The sequence below is a fragment of the Podarcis bocagei genome (genome assembly GCF_964188305.1).
Source record: "Podarcis bocagei genome assembly, chromosome: 10".
Classification (NCBI taxonomy): Eukaryota; Metazoa; Chordata; class Lepidosauria; order Squamata; family Lacertidae; genus Podarcis; species Podarcis bocagei.
Genome location: NC_138135.1, coordinates 26,618,999 through 26,638,526, shown reverse-complemented (window position 1 = coordinate 26,638,526; position 19,528 = coordinate 26,618,999). Strand labels below are relative to the sequence as shown.

The following is a 19,528-nucleotide window of genomic DNA, read 5'->3' as shown; positions in this document are numbered from 1 at the left end:
AATGCTGGCATAGCACAGTGGCTCAGGAAATGAGCTGAGTATGCAGAAGTCAACTGAAACTTGCTTTGCCATAAACTCATTTGGTGATCTTTTAGACAAGTTATGCTTTCTGAGCCTCAGCTCCCTACCAATCCCTCCCACTGCAGATATAGTGAATGAAGTCAATATTCCTATTGATTTCATATGCTATTTGGTGTTTGTGACTTACTTTCTTCTATATTGAAGAAGCTTATATCTTGCTTTCTGTCGACCAGTTGGAGACAAACAAACAGGCAATGTGAGCATCTTAACCACATCAACAGTGTACAAATTCTCTCTCCCTCTCCCTCTCTCTCTCTCTCTCTCTCTCTCTCTCTCTCTCTCACACACACACACACACACACACACACACACACTAGACAACCAGTATAAGAAAACCTTATAAGGGAACAGCATTAAATACACATCAAACTAAAAACTGAAAGCTGAAAGCCTTCTTAAAAAATAATGGTTTTGTCAAATGCCTGAAGGAATAATGACTTGATGTGTGAGGGCTCTCACTTTGAAAGTTGTTTGCATTCTATCTAGGTATAATGTTAGGCCTTCAGTATCTTTGAAGAACTAATGATTTGATCAAGGAATGCTTTTTAAACAACTTTTACGCAGCTAGTACTATTATTATTATTACTACTATTACCATTATTACTATTACTATTATTTATTATACCCTGCCTAAAAAACCAAACAGTTATAGAATTAAAACAGTATATAAATATAAAAGCACTGTTAAAAACATACAGGTAGTTACAATAAAAACAGCATGCCAGTGGGCCCTTTGATTAAAAAGCAGTCAGTTCCCAAAACCCTGTTGGAACAAGAAGACCTTCCCCTGCCAGCAGGAGGACAACAAAGAGGGGGCCAGTCCGACTTCTCTAGGGAGGGAGCTGGGAGCAGCCAGCAAGAAGACCCCCTCTCATATCCCCACCAAGCATGTCTGTGAGGTTGGCAGGACCTAGAGAAGGGCCTTCCCCGAAAATCTCTGAACACAGGCAGGTGTATATGGGGAGATATGGTCTTTCAGTAAGCTTAGACCTAAACCATATAGGGAATTAAAGGCCATAACCAGCGCTTTGAATTGTGCCCGGAAACGGACTGGTAGCTGGTGGAGCTCTTCTTGCAAGGGAAACGTATGTTCCCTATAACCAGCCCCAGTCAACAATCTGATTCCCCTTTACCCAGGTATTTGATGGCTGTAAGACCTACCCCTGGCCACCCTGATTTTTTTAGTTTTGAGAGTAGGAGATTGCTTTTAGATGTTTTAATTGTATTGTTTTAATATTGGCATGTTTGCGACTAATGTACGCACGATTTGCATTCTTGTTTTCCAGGAAGAAGAAGTGTTAAGGAGGGAGATGGCTTATTTCACAGATAGTAAACTGGTTGGAAGGCAGCTGAAAGACACATTTGCCGATTCTCTCAGATACGTAAACAAGCTTTTAAACAGCAAATTCGGATTCACGTCTCGCAAAGTCCCTGCTCATATGCCTCACATGATTGACAGAAAAGTCATGCAAGAATTGCAGGATCTGTAAGTCTGACATAGAGGAAAATCGTAACCCTTGCATTTGAAATATGGGTATCCCAAGTTGGATCTGCCTAAATAGGTTTTCTTATCAAGTGAAATAAGGGAGAAATATGAGCTACTTCTTCTCACAAGTAGCAAGTGAAGAGGCTAACCTGTTTCTGGGCTGCAGCACTTGAGATTGTAGGTGAGGGCTCCCACAGTGAAACACGCCTCCATACTAGCAACACACACACACACACACACACACACACACACACACAAACACTGGACACAGAAAACTTAGATTCAGGTTCTAGGCCCAGCCTTCTTCCTATCTTCTATATAGAAAATATTGAAGTGGGGGGAGGTTATATTCTGGAGATTTCCATCCTATGAGCTCCGCATCCTCCGTCTCCAGTGGTTCAGCCCTGAAATAGGTTCACCTCATCTGCCATTGTTTTGAGATTTTTTTTTGTCCTTTTTGTGGCCTTATCATTGCATGCAGGGGTTACACACAAACACACAGAGAGAGAGACCCTTTCTTGCCGTTGTTAGCTTATCTTTCGTGTTGAAAGGATCAAGTTTCTCACTTGGGGATGCTTCTGAAGCCATCTTTGTCATTAGAAGCCTCTTTGCAGCTCCAACTTACTTGCCAGCTATGGTCTTCCCTAGACAGGGGTAGGATGGCCACAGCTACGATAACTTCCAGATTGGACTTACGATGTGTTTGACATGCAGCTGGCCTTGTAAACAGTCCAGAGGTTGCAACTGGTGGGAAATGCAGCGACCAGGGTGTTAGTGGGTGCTGCTGGTTGTCCACTTGCAACACCTCTTCTGAAACAATTCTATAGTTTGGCAGTTGTCTTCCAGGTCCAATTGAAGCTGCTTATGATGACATTTAAAGCTCTAATTGACATTGGCCTATCTGAAGGAGTGTCTCCTCCCATACTAACTGGATAACGCCCAGATCCCTAGATCTGCTGGGGAATGCCTCTTGGTAGTCCTAGTCCCTAATGAATGTTTTTAGGAGGCTTATGGGGTGAGGAACCTTGGGAGGGCTTTCTGTGGCTGACTTATATGGACAGGTTATTCAGGTTTTCTGTAAAGCCAATTCAGTTGATTTTTGATGTTTCTGGACAGGTTTCCTGCAGAATTTGACAAGACTTCCTTCCACAAAGTGCGGCACTCCGAAGATATGCAGTTTGCCTTTTCATATTTCTACTATCTCATGAGTGCAGTTCAGCCACTGAACATTTCCCAGGTTTTTGATGAAGTTGATACGGATCGGTCTGGGATTTTATCTGACCGGGAGATTCGGACATTGGCCACAAGAATTCATGAACTCCCTCTAAGCTTGCAGGTATATATATATATTTTTAATACCCCAATGAAATTCTGTACAGAGGAGGGCAAGTTAATGAAAAGTAGATGTTACAGATGTTGTTTGTTCAGTGGTATCTTAACACTTCTGTGTTAGTATCTGGTTTAATACTACTTATTCAGATTTTGTCAAAAAGCAATTGATTAAATTTAGGAAATGCATTAGAACTTAACGGGAAAGTGTAGTGTTCTTATTACTGGAACATGATTACAGGGACATTTTGATGCGTTGGTGAAGATAGGGAAGCTCACCAAACTTGGAAGCAAACTTCCTGTCTTGCTCCTGTTCTGATGAATTACACTTAAATCTTTTAGAAAATACAGGTTGGAGTGGCAACAAATTGTTGCATTGCAGAATATTTCTAGTTGGCGTACCAACCAGCTGCGGATCGTAAAAATTGTGAATTTGTGTGCCACTTTTCATGGTCAAAGCTGCTTATAACATCCAAAATATTTAGAATTGCAGAGTTGGCAGGGGCCTGAGGGTCATCTAGTTCAACCCCCTGCAATACAGGAATCTCAACTAAAGCATCCATGACAGATGTCTATCCAACCTCTGTTTAAAAACCTGCAAGGAAGGAGAGTCCACCACCTTCCGAGGGAGACTGTTCCACTGTTGGAACAGCTCTGAACCATCAAAAAGTCCTTCCTGATGTTTAAGTTGGCATCTCCTTTCTTGTAACTTTGAGTACTAGCCTCTGGAGCAGGAGAAAATTATAATCTCTTCTCTCTGCCCTCCCTCTGGTGAAATAGGAACATGAGAGCCCTGCTGGATCAGCCCAAATGCCTATCTAGTTCAGTTCTGCACAGAGGTGCTTATGGTAAGCCCACAAACAGGGCTTACCTGCTCTCCCTTGCTCTTTAGCAGCTGGTATTCACTGGTGTTGTGCCTCTAATCCTCGAGGTGGTATATCGTCATCATGACAAGTAGCTATAGATAGCTGTATCCTCCATGAACTTGTCTAATCCTCTTTTAAAACCACCTAGATGTTGGGGAGAAAGTTTGTACCCTAGCCTTCTCCCAGATATCTCATTCCTGTGCGAGTGACTTTTAAAATCATTGTTTGAGGGAATGTATGAGCTCCCACCTGCAGTCTGAAGAAGAGCCCAGGCACACTGATGTAGTGAAATAGACTTTCATAAGCAAAAGTCATGGTTGTGTGTAAGTGTGCAGTAAAGCTCATCCATGCAGAGAAAGAAAATGCATAACCTTCTTTTCTTTTCTTTTTCCCCCCTTGCTAGGATTTGACAGGTCTGGAGCAAATGCTAATAAATTGTTCTAAATCCCTTCCATTCAATATCACTCGGATTCACAACATACCACCAACTCAGGAGGCATATTATGACCCCAATCTGGTAAGGAACTGTTGCAAACATACTTTCATCTCCCTCTCCAATTGGTGCAGACTGGCATTTCAAAAAACAGCTTTCAAAATATGTGGTATAATTTCAGATGGTCAAAAGCCGATGTTTAAATCCCTGCATTCAGTAATCTGAGATGTCTTGCTCCCCGTTAATTTCTTTTGTGAGCAAATCTCCCTACTTCAGACATGCCCACAGCTTGAACTTGTCCATTGATTTTATTTGTGATTTAAGAGCAAACCTCCCTCCCTCCTCAATAGAGTACCAAGAGCTGCTGCTGAATGCCCTCTAAATTTCAAAAACACCTAGTCCTATAACACAGAACAGCTGTAATTCAAGGACAAAAGAAACACTAAACCAGCTGGAGAAATTATTTGGGAGCCAAGTACCTAAAGGATCACCTCTCCCAGTATCAATCATCACATGTCCTGCGATCAGAAGGGAAGGCCTTGTCGGTGGTGCTGCCTCTGGTTGCTGCCCAGTTAGCCTTGATCCACGACAGGGCCTTCTCAGTGGTGGTTCCCCATTTATAGAACGCCCTTCCTCGTGATGTCCGTCCACCTCCCTCATCATTGACTTTCAGGGGAAATTTAAAAAGATTTCTGTTTACCCAAAAAATTGATGGCTGATGGAAACTGGCCATGGCAACTGTGAAATTAATTACTGTGAGGATATATTTTTACATGCGTTTAGTTGTTCTAAACGCTTATGGTTTTGAATTCATAGAATCATAGAATATTGGAGTTGAAAGGGACCCTGAGGATCATTTAGTCCAGCCCCCTGCAATGCAGGAATCTCAGCTAAAGCATCCATGACAGATGGCCATCCAACCTCTGTTTAAAAACCTGCAAGGAAGGAGAGGCCACCACCTTCCAAGGGAGACCATTTCACTATTGGAACAGCTCTGAACCATCAAAACGTCCTTCCTGATGTTTAAGTAGGAACCTCCTTTCTTGCAACTTGAAGCCATCGGTTCGAGTCCTAGCCTCCAGAGCAGGAGAAAACAAGCATGCTCCCTCCTCCATGTGACAGCCCTTAAGATATTTGAAGATGGCTATCATGCCCTTAAGATATTTGAAGATGGATGAGGGACTCAGGGGCATCCTGATCAAATTTGCAGATGACACCAAACTGGGAGGGGTGGCTAACACCCCAGAGGACAGGATCACACTTCAAAATGACCTTGACAGATTAGAGAACTGGGCCAAAACAAACAAGATGAATTTTAACAGGGAGAAATGTAAAGTATTGCACTTGGGCAAAAAAAATGAGAGGCACAAATACAAGATGGGTGACACCTGGCTTGAGAGCAGTACATGTGAAAAGGATCTAGGAGTCTTGGTTGACCACAAACTTGACATGAGCCAACAGTGTGACGCGGCAGCTAAAAAAGCCAATGCAATTCTGGGCTGCATCAATAGGAGTATAGCATCTAGATCAAGGGAAGTAATAGTGCCACTGTATTCTGCTCTGGTCAGACCTCACCTGGAGTACTGTGTCCAGTTCTGGGCACCACAGTTCAAGAAGGACACTGACAAACTGGAACGTGTCCAGAGGAGGGCAACCAAAATGGTCAAAGGCCTGGAAACGATGCCTTATGAGGAACGGCTAAGGGAGCTGGGCATGTTTAGCCTGGAGAAGAGGAGGTTAAGGGGTGATATGATAGCCATGTTCAAATATATAAAAGGATGTCACATAGAGGAGGGAGAAAGGTTGTTTTCTGCTGCTCCAGAGAAGCGGACACGGAGCAATGGATCCAAACTACAAGAAAGAAGATTCCACCTAAACATTAGGAAGAACTTCCTGACAGTAAGAGCTGTTGGACAGTGGAATTTGCTGCCAAGGAGTGTGGTGGAGTCTTCTACTTTGGAGGTCTTTAAGCAGAGGCTTGACAACCATATGTCAGGAGTTCTCTGATGGTGTTTCCTGCTTGGCAGGGGGTTGGACTCGATGGCCCTTGTGGTCTCTTCCAACTCTATAATTCTATGATCTCCTCTGAGTAACCCACCCCCTCCATTTAGCATTGCATCCTTTAGGAGGCTAACAGTACAGTCCTATGCATGTCTACTCAAAAATAAGCCCCATAGTGTTCAGGCAGTAGCAGATGGTATTGTGGTGGCACTGTACTACTCACCTGACCTCTGGCCATCCAACAGGAAGGGTAAGGCTGCAGTGAGGTTGGTGCGATGCAAATATGCCAGCAGGATTGGCTCCACCAATGCATTTGCACCATGCCAACCTTGCTGCTGCCACTTCCTCCTCTTAGTCACTATATGCAGCAGTGACCCAGCCAGAAAGACGTCAGGTGAGCGGTGCAGCCCCAGCACACCATCTGCTACAGCCCCTGGATGAGTCTGCATAGGACTGCAGCCTAATTTGCTCAGAATTTTCCATCATGATTATTGTTTTTGTTGCTGTTCCTGCATAGCGGTTTACAAAACACAGGAGGGCAGGTCCCTGCCCCAAGGAGTTCACAGTATAAAAGTTGACATGAGAGATGCAACAGAGGAGGGGATGGGAATGGAGGGACAAACTAAGCATGAAGTTTATTTTAACTACATAACAGCTTGGTTATGATAAAGTAAGGACCTTTCTTATTAAATAAGCTCAATTCTGTTACGTTTTTTCTGTATCCCACCTTCTTACTGTGTCTTAATGCCCTTGATAAACGCTTCTCACAATCTGCCATTTTATCTCCTTAAATAAATATCTACTAAATATAGCATCATAATTAATATCTTTTGTTTCTAACATCATGACTGAAGTCATTTTTGAAATGTTTCAGTTGTTGGATTTCCAAGAACAAGGCTAAACCTTTAAAAGGCTTCCCTTGAGAATAGGAGAGTTGTTTCTCAGAATTGCTTGTGACTGGATTAGGAATCATAAGACTAATATATACCAGCTGTTCAGATCTCACTTGGAGTAGTTTCCTGGTTGACATTGATTGGCTTGCACCGTAGCATTTTTCTGCCTCCCTGCAGAATACTGGATTAAATGTCTTGTTACTTATGAAATACAAAAAGTTATTTGTTTTCCATATCATCAGTATTAATCCCAAGAACTTTTGCTGATCAGCAGCAAAAAAAGACAATATTTTTAATAAGGAAAGCAGACAACTAGCTGGGAGTTCGCTACATCATGATTCCATTTAAAATACAGAAAAACAATATGCATAAATAACCAACCAATTAATTGATTGTTTGCCCCGTTTTCAGCCCCCAGTGACAAAAAATCTGCTAACCAACTGCAAGCTTGTGACTGACAGAATTCATAAAGCGTATAAGGACAAAAACAAATACAGGTATCCAGTATTATTTTACTTCAGTTGTGACAGACATATAGAAACACCTAAGGGTGGAGAACCCGTGACCCTCCAGATATTGTTGGACTCCAACTCCCATAAGCATCAGCCAGCAATGGCCAATAGGGATGATGGGAATTGTAGTCCAGCCTTGTCTGCAGAGCCAGAGGTTCCCTACTCCTGACCTATAGAATGAATTGTATGTGTTTATTTAAAGGCTCCTTGGTAAGTGCAGCATGACGTGATAGAAGTAAAAGTGCTTTCTGTTTAAAATGTGATTAATTATAAATGATTATTTATCCATGGTTGATCTTGAAAATCATGCTGAATTATCCTCAAGCAAGCCACTGTACACACCTGGTGGCATCTCTTGCCTGTTGGGTTGAGTCATGCAGTAAGCCCAAGAGAAGAGGGAATTGCATGCTTAATAGAGCTAACAGGAAATGGGAGGGAGGTTGCACCTGTAATAGGAAAAAGTGCTCGAGGCAAGGCCAATAAAGTGCAATTAAATTTTAATAGGTAGTTTCTCAACATGTTTTGGCTGACTTCAGCAGCTAGGCAGACACAAATTACATCATTTTCTAATATGCTTTATGCTGTGTCTTCAGGTATGATTGTGATCCCTTTGGGGCACTTTTAGGCTTGTGTCCCTGCACAAAGGGAAGAATCCTTCTGAGCCGTGGTGCACTGCCTATGCAAGGATGTATCCCCTTAATGCTCTCCTATTTTGTCTTCTCTTCCCCTTCTGCACATGTGCAGTGCTCCAAGGCATTCTGGGGTCATTTGTAAGTCTGTGCCTCTGCCTCCTTGGTCTGGGGCTGGGTGGGGACACAGACCTCCCCATCTTGTAATGCCCTCCATGCCAGCATGGATCCCAGATGGACACTAGGGGTGGTGTATAGAAAGGACTACAGTGGTACCTCAGGTTACATACGCTTCAGGTTACAGACTCTGCTAACACAGAAATAAGTGCTTCAGGTTAAGAACTTTGCTTCAGGATGAGAACAGAAATTGTGCTCCGGTGGCGCAGCGGCAGCAGGAGGCCCCATTAGCTAAAGTGGTGCTTCAGGTTAAGAACAGTTTCAGGTTAAGAACAGACCTCCGGAATGAATTAAGTACTTAACCCGAGGTACCGCTGTACTCACATTAGAAAGCATCATCCCCAAACCATAAATGAGAATTAATAGTGTTTTGGTTTTTTAAATGCGGAACATACGTTTTTACAGAAGTGCTGTAGCCATCAGGCTCTGTTTTCTTGTATGAGTAAATATAGAAAAATGGTAAAAACCAATATGGGCATGGGGCTACCCATTTATACAATAAAAATTCCTTTTAACACAAGTGACACCATTGTTGTAAATCCTTTGTTCGCATTTACTGTTATGTTTTCCTATATAATGCTAAGGTTTGAAATCATGGGAGAGGAGGAAGTTGCCTTCAAAATGATCCGCACCAATGTTTCTCATGTAGTCGGACAGCTTGATGACATACGAAAAAATCCCAGGTATGCAATTCTCATTCAGATTTGAGGTAAAATGTTTATTAATTGTAGTTTGCTTGAAGAAAGCAAACAACAGTCAGTGGTTTGGACATAATGCTAATGCTAAAGCTAGAGACTATGGTTTGTTTCTCCCAGCAAGAGTGGGAAGAAGCAAAGTAGGCATTATCGACTCTGCTTTGGTAAACTATTAACTACTTTTAATGTGATGCCTAAGAATCCCTAGAAACCTAATACAATGAAACAATTTTTCTTATAATATTAGGCCCTCAAACACCTTGAATTGATCTTGAAACTATATAGAAGGATTGCTTTTGTAGGAATCATATCTTTCTACACAAAACTGCTGCTATTTTATGATCCATTATTATGTACAATAAATACTCTGAAACGTTCTTTCACAGTATTCCTACTCTTTCAGAGTAGAGAGCCAGGCTACTGAAGGTTTTTAGAAAACAAATTGAGATATGGGAGTGTGTCGTTTGCAGATAACAGCTTACTACTTGTCCCAACCAATAAGAACGTTGGTTTTCTTTCCTCTCAGAAAATTTGTTTGCCTCAACGACAACATTGATCACAATCATAAGGATGCTCAGACAGTAAAGGCAGTGCTTAGGGATTTCTATGAATCAATGTTTCCCATACCATCCCAATTTGAGCTGCCCAGAGAGTATCGGAATCGTTTTCTTCACACCCAGGAGCTTCAGGAATGGTAAGTGTTTCAGAACCCTTGAAATGAGCATACTGGGGATGTGATCTTCAGGGGACTGTTCAGCTGGTTCAAAATGTGGCCACCAGATTCCTGATTGGTGTTTGGCAATCTGCTTTAACAGCACCTACATTATATCAGTGTGTTCCCAGGTCCCGGTGAGTATCTGGTCTCAATTTAAAGTGCTGGTCTAAACCTTAAAAGCCTTAAATGGTTCAGGCCTGAGCTATCTGATGGACCCCCTGCACTTATATTATCCTGTCCACACACTGATATCTCAGCTGGAGGCTACCTCCAAGGTCTATGAAACAGAGAACCATAAGAGAAAAAGAGGTGGTCTTTTCTGTGGTGGCTCCACACTTTTGAAACTCTCTCACAGGAGAGTTGTGGCAAGCAGCTACATTTCAGGCTTTCAGTCAGGCCTTATACTCTTGTTTTCATTTACCTTCCCTGAACAGTATTTTGTTCTGGTCACCAGAGAAAGCTGGATTTTTATTATGCTACTGGAGTTCTGAATTTGTTTTTAACTTTTTGAGTCTGATTTATTCTTGGTTTTGGTAATAATTGATTTTTTATTCTTGTAGTTTTTGTTGCTTCTAAAATGCTTTGAATAGGCTTTTCCTGGAAAAGTGGCATATAAATATTTTAAAATAAATGTTATGTTTCTAGGAATATATAGATATTTAATACTATTTTGTTCTTTTAAAAATGCTGTGTTTAGGAGGGCCTACAGAGACAAGCTGAAGTTCTGGACGCATTGTGTGTTAGTGACATTGATTGTGTTCACTGTCACCTCGTTTTTTGCTGAGCAGGTAAAAGATATAATTTTATGCAAATATTAAACTTTCTTAGGATATCACTGTTGCTAAACCATATCACAAAAAGTCCCAGTAAAGGGTTTTGTAAAATATATTAAGCCAGGGTTACTGTTTTAGCCTGTTTGCACCGGCCACTGGGTGTCACATAAAACAAGTTCAGCAAAGGTTGTGGAGCAGCAGTGGTGGAAAAGGTTGCAGTGAAGAGAGCAGAGAGTTGACTGGATGGCTTAAAACACTCCGTCCAACTCTGATTCAGTGAGAGACACCGAGACTACATTCATAAGAACAAAAGCATTCAGTAGATGTTAGTCTGGTTGGCGTTCCTTACATCTGTGTAGCTGGAGTCAGTTTCTGCTACTTCAGTTCAACTAAGATCAGATCTTCTTTGCATGGGTGGGCATTTAAGGAACAGTGCGCCTAAACAGTGCGCATAAACAGTGTGGGAGTTAATCTGGCTAAAAAGCTGGGTCCAGGAATAAGGATACACATCACATTCTCAGTAATACCAAATATCTATTCTGGAGGGAGGGTGTATGAGGAGGACTGAATCCAGTCTTCTGTTCCTCAAATCTTCCCCTTCTCCAGATAAGTGCTGTTGCCAGCAATTTGGTGTGAGTTGCACATAAACTCCTGGATCAAGTGAGGAAATGTATACAGGAGCCACTCTTGAACATGCATGTTACTGAGGCATTTATGTGTAAACATATGCTCCCCAGTTTGCCCCCACAAGATGCATTATGTTGTGAAGTCTGTTCTGATCTCCAGAGGTGAAATAGTCCGCCATGGAAATAGCTGTGCCAGGCAGAGGCATCCTGGGGAGGAGGGGAACGGAAAAGAACCATGTGATTGTTTTGATTTTGCCAAGTATTCATTTGCGCACAAACACAAACATGCTCTTTATTTTTTCAGTTAATAGCCTTCAAGCGGAAGTTCTTTCCAAGGAGAAGGATTCAAAAAGAAGTTTGCCCGGAAAGAATGAAGGTCTAGAAGACTTCTGTTGTAAATCAGTCTACCTCAACATGTGATGAGCATGTACAATGTTTCGTCTCAGAAGTGTCTTGATAGTTGTGTGCCGGGCATGAACAGAAGTGTCACCATCCATTACAGCTTTTGTGGCTCTGTGTATGACACCTATGCTACTGAACAGCCAGAGAATTGGGCCCCTAGGAGGATCGGTGAGGTTCTGGATCCAGAAGACCCAAAGCCACCAGTGCCCAACCCTATTTTGTGACTTTAGCACTTGCTACTGCCAGTGCGGGGAAGCTGCTGGTAGCAGCTTTCCATGTACTTGGCTGAAGCTGGGACCAGTGTAGGCTTGGCAGACAGGCAAATATTCACCATCCTAACCATTGCCCAGCTATCAGCATAAGAGGGGATGTTTTAGGAATGTGCTCTTACAGTGTGAGGAAGGGTTGTGTTGCCAGCTCTCAGACGGTTGCAATTCACAAACATAATTTCCGGAGTGCATTATCCTTTTTTATAAAAAGGGTTACTGAAAGAAACATAGCTGCATTTGTTGCAGTAGCCTTTGCCAACTAAATAATAATGTTGGATATAGAATCTTCTGTTAGATGTGTCCCTGAGCTTGCATCCCAAGGCATTTGATGTGGCATTGACCGTTCAGTCAGTTAACCTTTCCCTCTATGTTTTGAACAGTAAAGCACAGCTATAAACTTGCCTCTTGAGTACATGGAGGGCAGGATATGAACTGACTCCCACAACACTCCATTGTAACTGCCACCTACACAGTTTCTCAGGCCTTGTTATGTTATATATTCCCCATGGTAGCCAGTCCATTGAACATAGGGCTTACCATGTTTGTTGTTCCTCAGGCTCCTGACCAATAGGCTACTTTGAGAGAGCAGGACGAGAGCTCCACACAGAAAGCATAAGAGAGAATGAGCTTCTGGGGTTTTTTTTTTTAGGAAAGTCCAGGTATCCCCGTTAACACAAATCCCTGATTGGAATAGCAGCAGCTTGGTGTGAGGATAGTCCTAACGTAGATCTTTTGAGCAGCTGTGCATTCATTTCTTCATGTGCAAAGGAACAGGATAGTAGCCTTTGTTTCTGTCCCCTCCCTCCCCCATTAAGGTACCCTCTTCATTTTGTAAAGTATATCTAGTTTAAATATAAGGCGGATTCATCTATAGAATGAAGGATTAGAATGGTGAAGTCCTATTTGCTATATTGTTCTGCTGCTAGACTATGAAAAAATGGTATTTAAATACATTTGATTCTTTTCTTTGTATAATGCCTTTATTGATCAAAATATAAATTGCAGCTCAATCTACTCCATTCAGTTTCTAGAAACACTAGTAAGAATTGTACGCCTAATTAAAAAAATTAGGGCTATAAACAAAAGGGGCTTGGCTGCATTATGTGTACAAGCAGTGTATATTTAGCAGCAAAAGTGCCTCTCCATATAAGTTTTCAATACTTTGTATTGTTTTAACGGTATAACTAAGAGCATGATACTCAGCCATTTTTTCATATCAAGCATTCATTTTCAAAAATTCAGACATACAAATAGTCTAGTGATCTGCCCTATTATGTCAAAACAAATCTCAGACCAGGAAAAGAAAAGGGATTTTTGTCCCAAATAGATTATTTTAAAAGAAATGTATTTAATCATGATATTAACAACTTTTCAGGATTATAATCACCTCAGTAATTATTTTATCATGAAGATGGGGGATTTTCAGTGTACATGTGCTGTAAAATATATGCTTTCTTTTAACAGATGTTTTTGATTTAAAAATGTTATATTGTGTGTGTCAAGAAAAATGATCAAGTATTTAATGCTCTGAAAAGTGGTTAAGTATTTTTAAATCAAAAAGGCACCTTATTCTTTATCAAGTGCATACACCTAATTTTTAAAGAAATAAATCTAGTTCAACTTCTTTAAAATGCTACTTGTTTTGCCTGTCTTAAAAAGCAAAGCTTCATTTCACAATAAACTTTAAATCAGCAATTGCATTGTGGCTCTACTCACAACACTGAACTATGTTGTTATGTGTCCACTGGAGTTCTGCTGTGGACAACATTGTCCACCTGCACCCTGGTTTGTGTCTACTATGCTGTGTAGTGACCTCCAAATTAGGAAGACCGTGATTAATGCTAACTAGCTTGTGTCCAAACCGAGATCAAACTTGACTTTGGTAAATACAGTTACTCTGTCAAGCAGCTCATTGGTCCAATATTTAGGGTTGGTGAGTAAGAAATTCTAGACTGGGTACAAGTTCAACTGTACATAGAGAGCTAAACTAAATGTTACACACAGATGCACACCTGCCTGTTTTAAAAGAAGAAGAAAAAGTTTGAGGACAGCATCAGTGGGGGACCAGGAATGGGAAAGTAGCAAGGCTAGAGGAGAGTACAGGTATGGAAAGTACAATTTTATTATATAAACTGGAGCAATCTTGAAATGAATTTATGGTGGTATGCCCCATTTTCTGCCCATTTTCTCCCACCTTTCACCTTGTGTTGGCTCAAGCAGTTGTACTTGCAGTGTGATTCCCTTTCACACATTTCCTGAGTGTATACGTTGACCATTTGGAAGAAGCACAGGATTCTACCCACAGATCCTGACTTGCACATTCAGCAGAAGATGTGAAAGAGTATTTATGCTCAGAATGCACAGAGGTTGGGAACAGGATTATCAGGTGCAATCCAGTCCACATGTTTGGTAAAGAATTGGAGAAAAAGTGTGAAAAGGATCATTGTTTACCCAATGAGAGTTAAGTAGTAGGATGGATTGTACCACGGTGGTTTATAAGAAGCAGACTGCTGGAAGCTTTCTCCCTGATAGAATAGTATTTTTACTTGCAGTGAGGGTTGTTTTTTTTTCTTAAATCATAAAAAATGGCAGTCTGTAGTGCTACAAGGCGGCTCCTTTTGTTGTTGGCACACAACTTTCTCGAAAGACAATGTTGTGCATCTCCGGGGGTGAAGTGAAACTGCTGCATTGGCAACACCAAAGGTGCAAGCCTGGCAGTGTTGGTCCCCACCCTGCACTCATTTCGGGGCCCCTCCAGGCTGATCCAGTATTATGAACATGTTTTTGGCACGATAAAAGTGCATTGCTGGGTTTCTTTTGCTTTAGTCCCCCCCTCCGCCCGCCCCAGTGCTACTTCCCCAATGCTACCCCCTCATTGATATCTGAATGGACTAACTCACAACAAAAGTGGAACAAAGAATAAGCCAGAACATTTGAGTCCCTTCAGATGTCTTTTTCATTTCACATTCATGTTGATCGGTGCTCACGATACTTTTGGCACAGTCACATTTCGCCTTTTCAATACTGTTTGCACCTGCAATTGTTGTGGGGTGGTCACACTGCTTCATTTCCAATCAGTGTCTCTGGTAGCTTCCTGCTGAAAACCCTTAATTTTTTATATATGGGCGTAGCCAGAATTTATTGGGGGGGGGGGAGGCTTTATGTTAGGAGGGCAGAACTCAGTTTTCTGTGATGCAATGGGTCAGTTAAGTCTTTTTCTTTATTTTCTTGATGGGGGGCAGCTGCGACACCCATGTTTTTTATACCACCAATGTTTCTAGTGGGCTGACCATGGGATTGGAAAAAGGGAAAGAGAATAGAGACTCTCCTAAAAATAAAACTGCGAGTTTCACTCTGAGAAAATGTAAGTGAGAAATGCGCGGGCCATTAGGCTGAGTGAGGCGGCTGCTACCTGAGGCAGGTAATTGTGTGCGTCATGATATGGCAGGAAATCGTTATTTAACTAATTGTTACCAATAGGGAGAAGTGAGAGATGGACTTGCGGCATTTTGTTTAGAGGGGGGGAAATCGAGTGCAACCTTTAAAAAATATTTATTTATTTATTTTGCCTCAGACGGTGTGCAGCACTACCATAGGCTCTTCTTTTTAAAAAAGTCGGATACAGCTTCCTGAGGCGGCAGGTGCAGCCGATCCGCTGGAAGAGAAAGAATGGACCGCACCACTTCAGACTGCACGGGGGCGGCGGGATCTTTTGGAAGTTTCCCCCGCTTCATATAAAACTTCCCTGCAAACAGAAAACCGGCCTAGCGGGGTTAGAACGTTTCTGCTTCTGTGCTAGTTTATTATTATTACTATTGCCAGGGAAATGTGGCATGTTTTGTTTGAAAGCGTGTACTGTGATACCCCCCCCCAACCCCTTTCCCGCCGCCTGAAGTTTAATCCGTTTGGGGGTTTTTGCGTTCGCGCGTGCAGACGCGAGGCAGGCAGCGAAGGCGGTGGGTGCCTTTTCTTTAGGTCTGGCGCAGGTTCCATAGGACGCGATGTTTATTAACTGCATAGAACTTTCTTTGCGCCCGTCCTGGTCCTGTAGTGTTTCTCGTCGCCCCCTCACCTTTCCCTCTCTCTCCTCCTTTCAGGGAGTGAGGAGAAAGACGGCGGGGGGGGGGGCGGGGAGCGGCGGTTTGGGAAAGTAGGTAATGCCGCTGGGTGGTTGTAAGAGAGAAATTGGCGGAAGGGGAACACCTGGAGGTCTGGCTAAAGGGGACCCGGGTGGGGAAGGACAACGGCAGAACCTGAGGTAATTTAGGGGGGAAACCTTGAGGGAGGCGATCAAGTCACGCGGCTGGTTTGGTGGTTAGAGCGCCAGGCTGTGGGTGAGGAGAGGCCGCGGCTCGAATTACCGACCCCAACCATGAAACTGACGGGGGTGATTTTGAGTCACTCCCCCCCCCCGCCCCACCTCATAGGTCTCTCCCCAGGGAAGTTCGCCTGGCACCTTCATTGTATACCTTTAGGCCCCAGGCAAAAAACGTTCCTTTTTAACCAGGCCTTTGGTTGATCTTAATGACATCCTGTGCCCTTTTAAAATGTTTTTTTGTGTGTGGGGAGGGGGTATTGGGTTGCAGTTTTTATTTTTAAGTATTTTGTGGTTTTATATACTGATTTTATTCTGTGAACCGCCCTGAGACCCCTGGGTATAGGGCAGTATATAAATAAATAATAGGACTGGTTGGTTTGTCTTTATTGAAAGATTTCCTTGGATAACAAAGGTGTATAACTTCTCTGTTTTCAGTTCATAGAGACTTATCTGCAGGTCAGTTACATTTGATCTTTTCAGTTCATAGAGTCAGTTACATTTTGTGTGAGACATGGCTATCATAGGCATTGTGAGTTTGAGGGGTAGATTTCCTTCTTTTGTATAGTGGGGTTTTTTTGTGTCAGCGTCACGTGGACAGATTCTCCACCTATCCATTTATTAGTTTGTTGGTGGTGAGAGAGATTGGGGAGCCCACGGCATGGTTTTATTCATTCATTCATTCATTCATTCATTCATTCATTTGATTGATTGATTGATTGATTGATTTATATATTGCCCTGTACCCGGAGGTCTCAGGGCGGTTCACAGAACAAAATCAAAATATAAAACCACAGAATATATAATCAAAATAAAAACAATAACCCTGAAGGTTGGTTGCCTTCGGTTGATTGCAGTGAGTTTGGTTGGGGGGGCAGGGTTGCAGAGCTATTGTGACTGTGGGGGAGGGGGTAGAATGGAAGGAGAACCCTATGTGCCATGCATGCACTTTGAATAAATAAAAAGCCTTGGGTGGAGCAGAAAAGTTTGGTAAGTGAAGAAAAGCGGGAAGAGGTTGTTGGTTGTGCTCTTGTGGCTGAGTGAAGCAGCCTTTGAGGCTGCAATTCTAAAACACACCCGGGTGTCTAAGCGGATTGTACTATCGGGAGCTAGAACAAGGTGCTCCAAAATGGGAGAGGAGGAAAGGGGGATGAACAGTATGCTGTCAAACAACAGTAGTATTCTTAGATTATGGAATCCCTAATTGTTTATCTTTGACTGTGGTTTTCTTTCTTCAGTAGCCCAACAACACCTTGAACGTGGTACAAGTAATAATTGGTTAGAAACCATGTACAAAATCTTAGAACTTAACAAATACATAATAGATCTAACAGTGTGTACCAGCACCTCAAATGATGTTGAAACACGGAGAAAGGCTCCCTATAGAGCCGAGGGGGGGCTGACATTTTCAGGCTCAAGGGCCACATTTGCCCTTGGCCAACCCCCTGGGGGATGCATGTCAGCAATATGTGTGGCCATCTTGCACTTTCACATGCTCACACATACAGGGAGACAATGAACAAGCTGTCTCCCCTCCCCAGCTGGTCTGTGCAGGTCAACTGAGGGGGAGGGGGTCACATCTGCATTCATCAAATGATCAGGGAGAAGATGATTTACATCCCCATCGAGGCGTTCAGTTCCACCCACCCCAGCACTGTCTGCTTTAGTTTCCTTTCTCCTGCCTCTGCCAAACTAGTGGGAGCTTGGGGTTGGGGTTCAGAATAATTTGTTTGGGGGGACTGGATCAGACCCATGCTGTAAAGATTGAAATATGCAGTCATCTTCATGTAAGAGGAGATGACCACTTAGATATCCTGATTCTACAACATATGTGATTTAAATGTAAAAACAAGTTATTTGAATTGGGCCTAGAAACAAATTGGGAGCCAAATAACTTCATGTAGCACAGCTGGTCTAGCAGAATTATTTAAACTTTAATAGCTCATTCAAAAATTGTTCTTGGAGACATTTTACAATAATTATTCACTGTAGCTTACGTAGTCAAATGAGGTTCAACTTCAAAATGTGTGAAAGCTTTGTAAAAATATTCTGCAGACATGTATTGAATTCTGACTGAATTCGCAATAGCAGATACAAGATAAAATAGTACCGTAGATTCCAGCATATTAGGCGACTGGATGTATTAGACGACCCCCCAAATTGGCAGCTGCAATTTGGGGGTTCGTCTTATAAACCCAGTCGCCTGATACGCTGGGCAGCTCCGCGCTGGGAGAAAGCTGCCCGGCGCGGAGCCTGCTGCTTCCGAAGCAGGGCGGGCTCCACTCCGGGTGGCTTTCTCCCAGCGCAGAGCCGAGCCAGCTGCCAGGGGTGGGCTCCGCGCCAGGAGAAAGCTGCCCAGAGCAGAGCCCACAGCTGCAGCTGCTTTGGAGCCGCCGCAGCGAGGGGCGGGCTCCACTCCGCGCCACCCATACCCGGCGTATAAGATGACCCCCCGACTTTTTAACCTCTTTTCCGGGGTTAAAAAGTAATTTTATACGCTGGAATCTTAGTATCTTATTTTCCCTATCTTAAATTCATACTGTGTGTTATGTGGTGAATTAAACAAAAAAATATATTTTATGGCAGTTACTCTGATTATGGCACCATCAGGAAGAAAATCTGCAGCAAAAACTGCTAAATTGGCACAGGAAGATCCAATTGTTCATGCCTACGACTTTGAAGAACATACAAAAAAACATCTGAGTGGCTCTGAAGAGGATGTTAGAGAAGGTGTAGTAATCAGTACAAAATGATGAACACATTTTGTTTTGTTGCACTCCTAATATAAATAGGATAAGTCATCCTTCTTCTCACAATAGTATAGGGGAGGGCACACCCCCCAAATTCTATTAAATAGGACTGCTGAATAACCTGACTTGGCATTTGCCTAAGGCTGTCTTCGCAACAGCAAATTTATTTGTGAAATGGAAGAAGTTTACTCCTCATTAGGTGACCATGCAATTGGCAGAGCAGGATTCAAACCTGCTGCTTGATTCAGCAGGTGAAGTTCTTTCTTGAAAGTGGATTCCACTTGAGGGATTGGGAGTAGATAGTCTGGCATTCTCAGCAGTCATAGAGAATGGAACATAATGTAGCTTCTCAGCTCTTTGTTGGAGCATTTAGAGCATATTACACTTTTGTACCAGTTGCTCTGATTTCCAGTGCAATCCTTATGGCCAATTTAAAGTGCTGGTGTTCAGCTTTAAAAGCTCTGAATGGCTTATGCAGGGTTGCCTAAAACTAGGCTGGGAAAAAGGTAGATCAGGAGCTACTGGCAGATCTCGATAATTGATAAGGATTTCTGATTCCCAATGCTAACTGTTTAA

The 19,528-nt window shown here is 42.6% G+C and overlaps 2 protein-coding genes across 6 annotated transcripts in view; both read left to right on the top strand.

Annotated features, from left to right (window-relative positions):
• The window catches only part of GNPTAB (N-acetylglucosamine-1-phosphate transferase subunits alpha and beta), a 45,914-nt gene extending 32,332 nt beyond the window's left edge, over positions 1-13,582 (top strand). For both annotated transcript variants that reach the window (XM_081212218.1, XM_081212219.1), the window contains exons 14-21: positions 1,368-1,567; positions 2,684-2,903; positions 4,166-4,279; positions 7,501-7,586; positions 8,992-9,090; positions 9,629-9,796; positions 10,515-10,605; positions 11,521-13,582. In XM_081212218.1, the coding sequence (XP_081068344.1) occupies positions 1,368-1,567; positions 2,684-2,903; positions 4,166-4,279; positions 7,501-7,586; positions 8,992-9,090; positions 9,629-9,796; positions 10,515-10,605; positions 11,521-11,598 (1,056 nt within the window). In that variant the 3' untranslated portion in view covers positions 11,599-13,582. The remainder of the gene's footprint in view (positions 1-1,367; positions 1,568-2,683; positions 2,904-4,165; positions 4,280-7,500; positions 7,587-8,991; positions 9,091-9,628; positions 9,797-10,514; positions 10,606-11,520) is intronic.
• A 1,484-nt stretch (positions 13,583-15,066) lies between these two features.
• The window catches only part of SYCP3 (synaptonemal complex protein 3), a 13,842-nt gene continuing 9,380 nt past the window's right edge, over positions 15,067-19,528 (top strand). The window contains exons 1-2 of one of the 4 annotated variants that reach the window (XM_081212276.1): positions 15,067-15,088; positions 18,789-18,932. In XM_081212276.1, the coding sequence (XP_081068402.1) occupies positions 15,085-15,088; positions 18,789-18,932 (148 nt within the window). In that variant the 5' untranslated portion in view covers positions 15,067-15,084. Of the gene's footprint in view, positions 15,089-15,172; positions 15,309-15,516; positions 15,660-15,722; positions 15,863-18,788; positions 18,933-19,528 lie in introns of those variants that run through there. The other 3 variants (XM_081212279.1, XM_081212278.1, XM_081212277.1) reach the window with 3 other exon arrangements.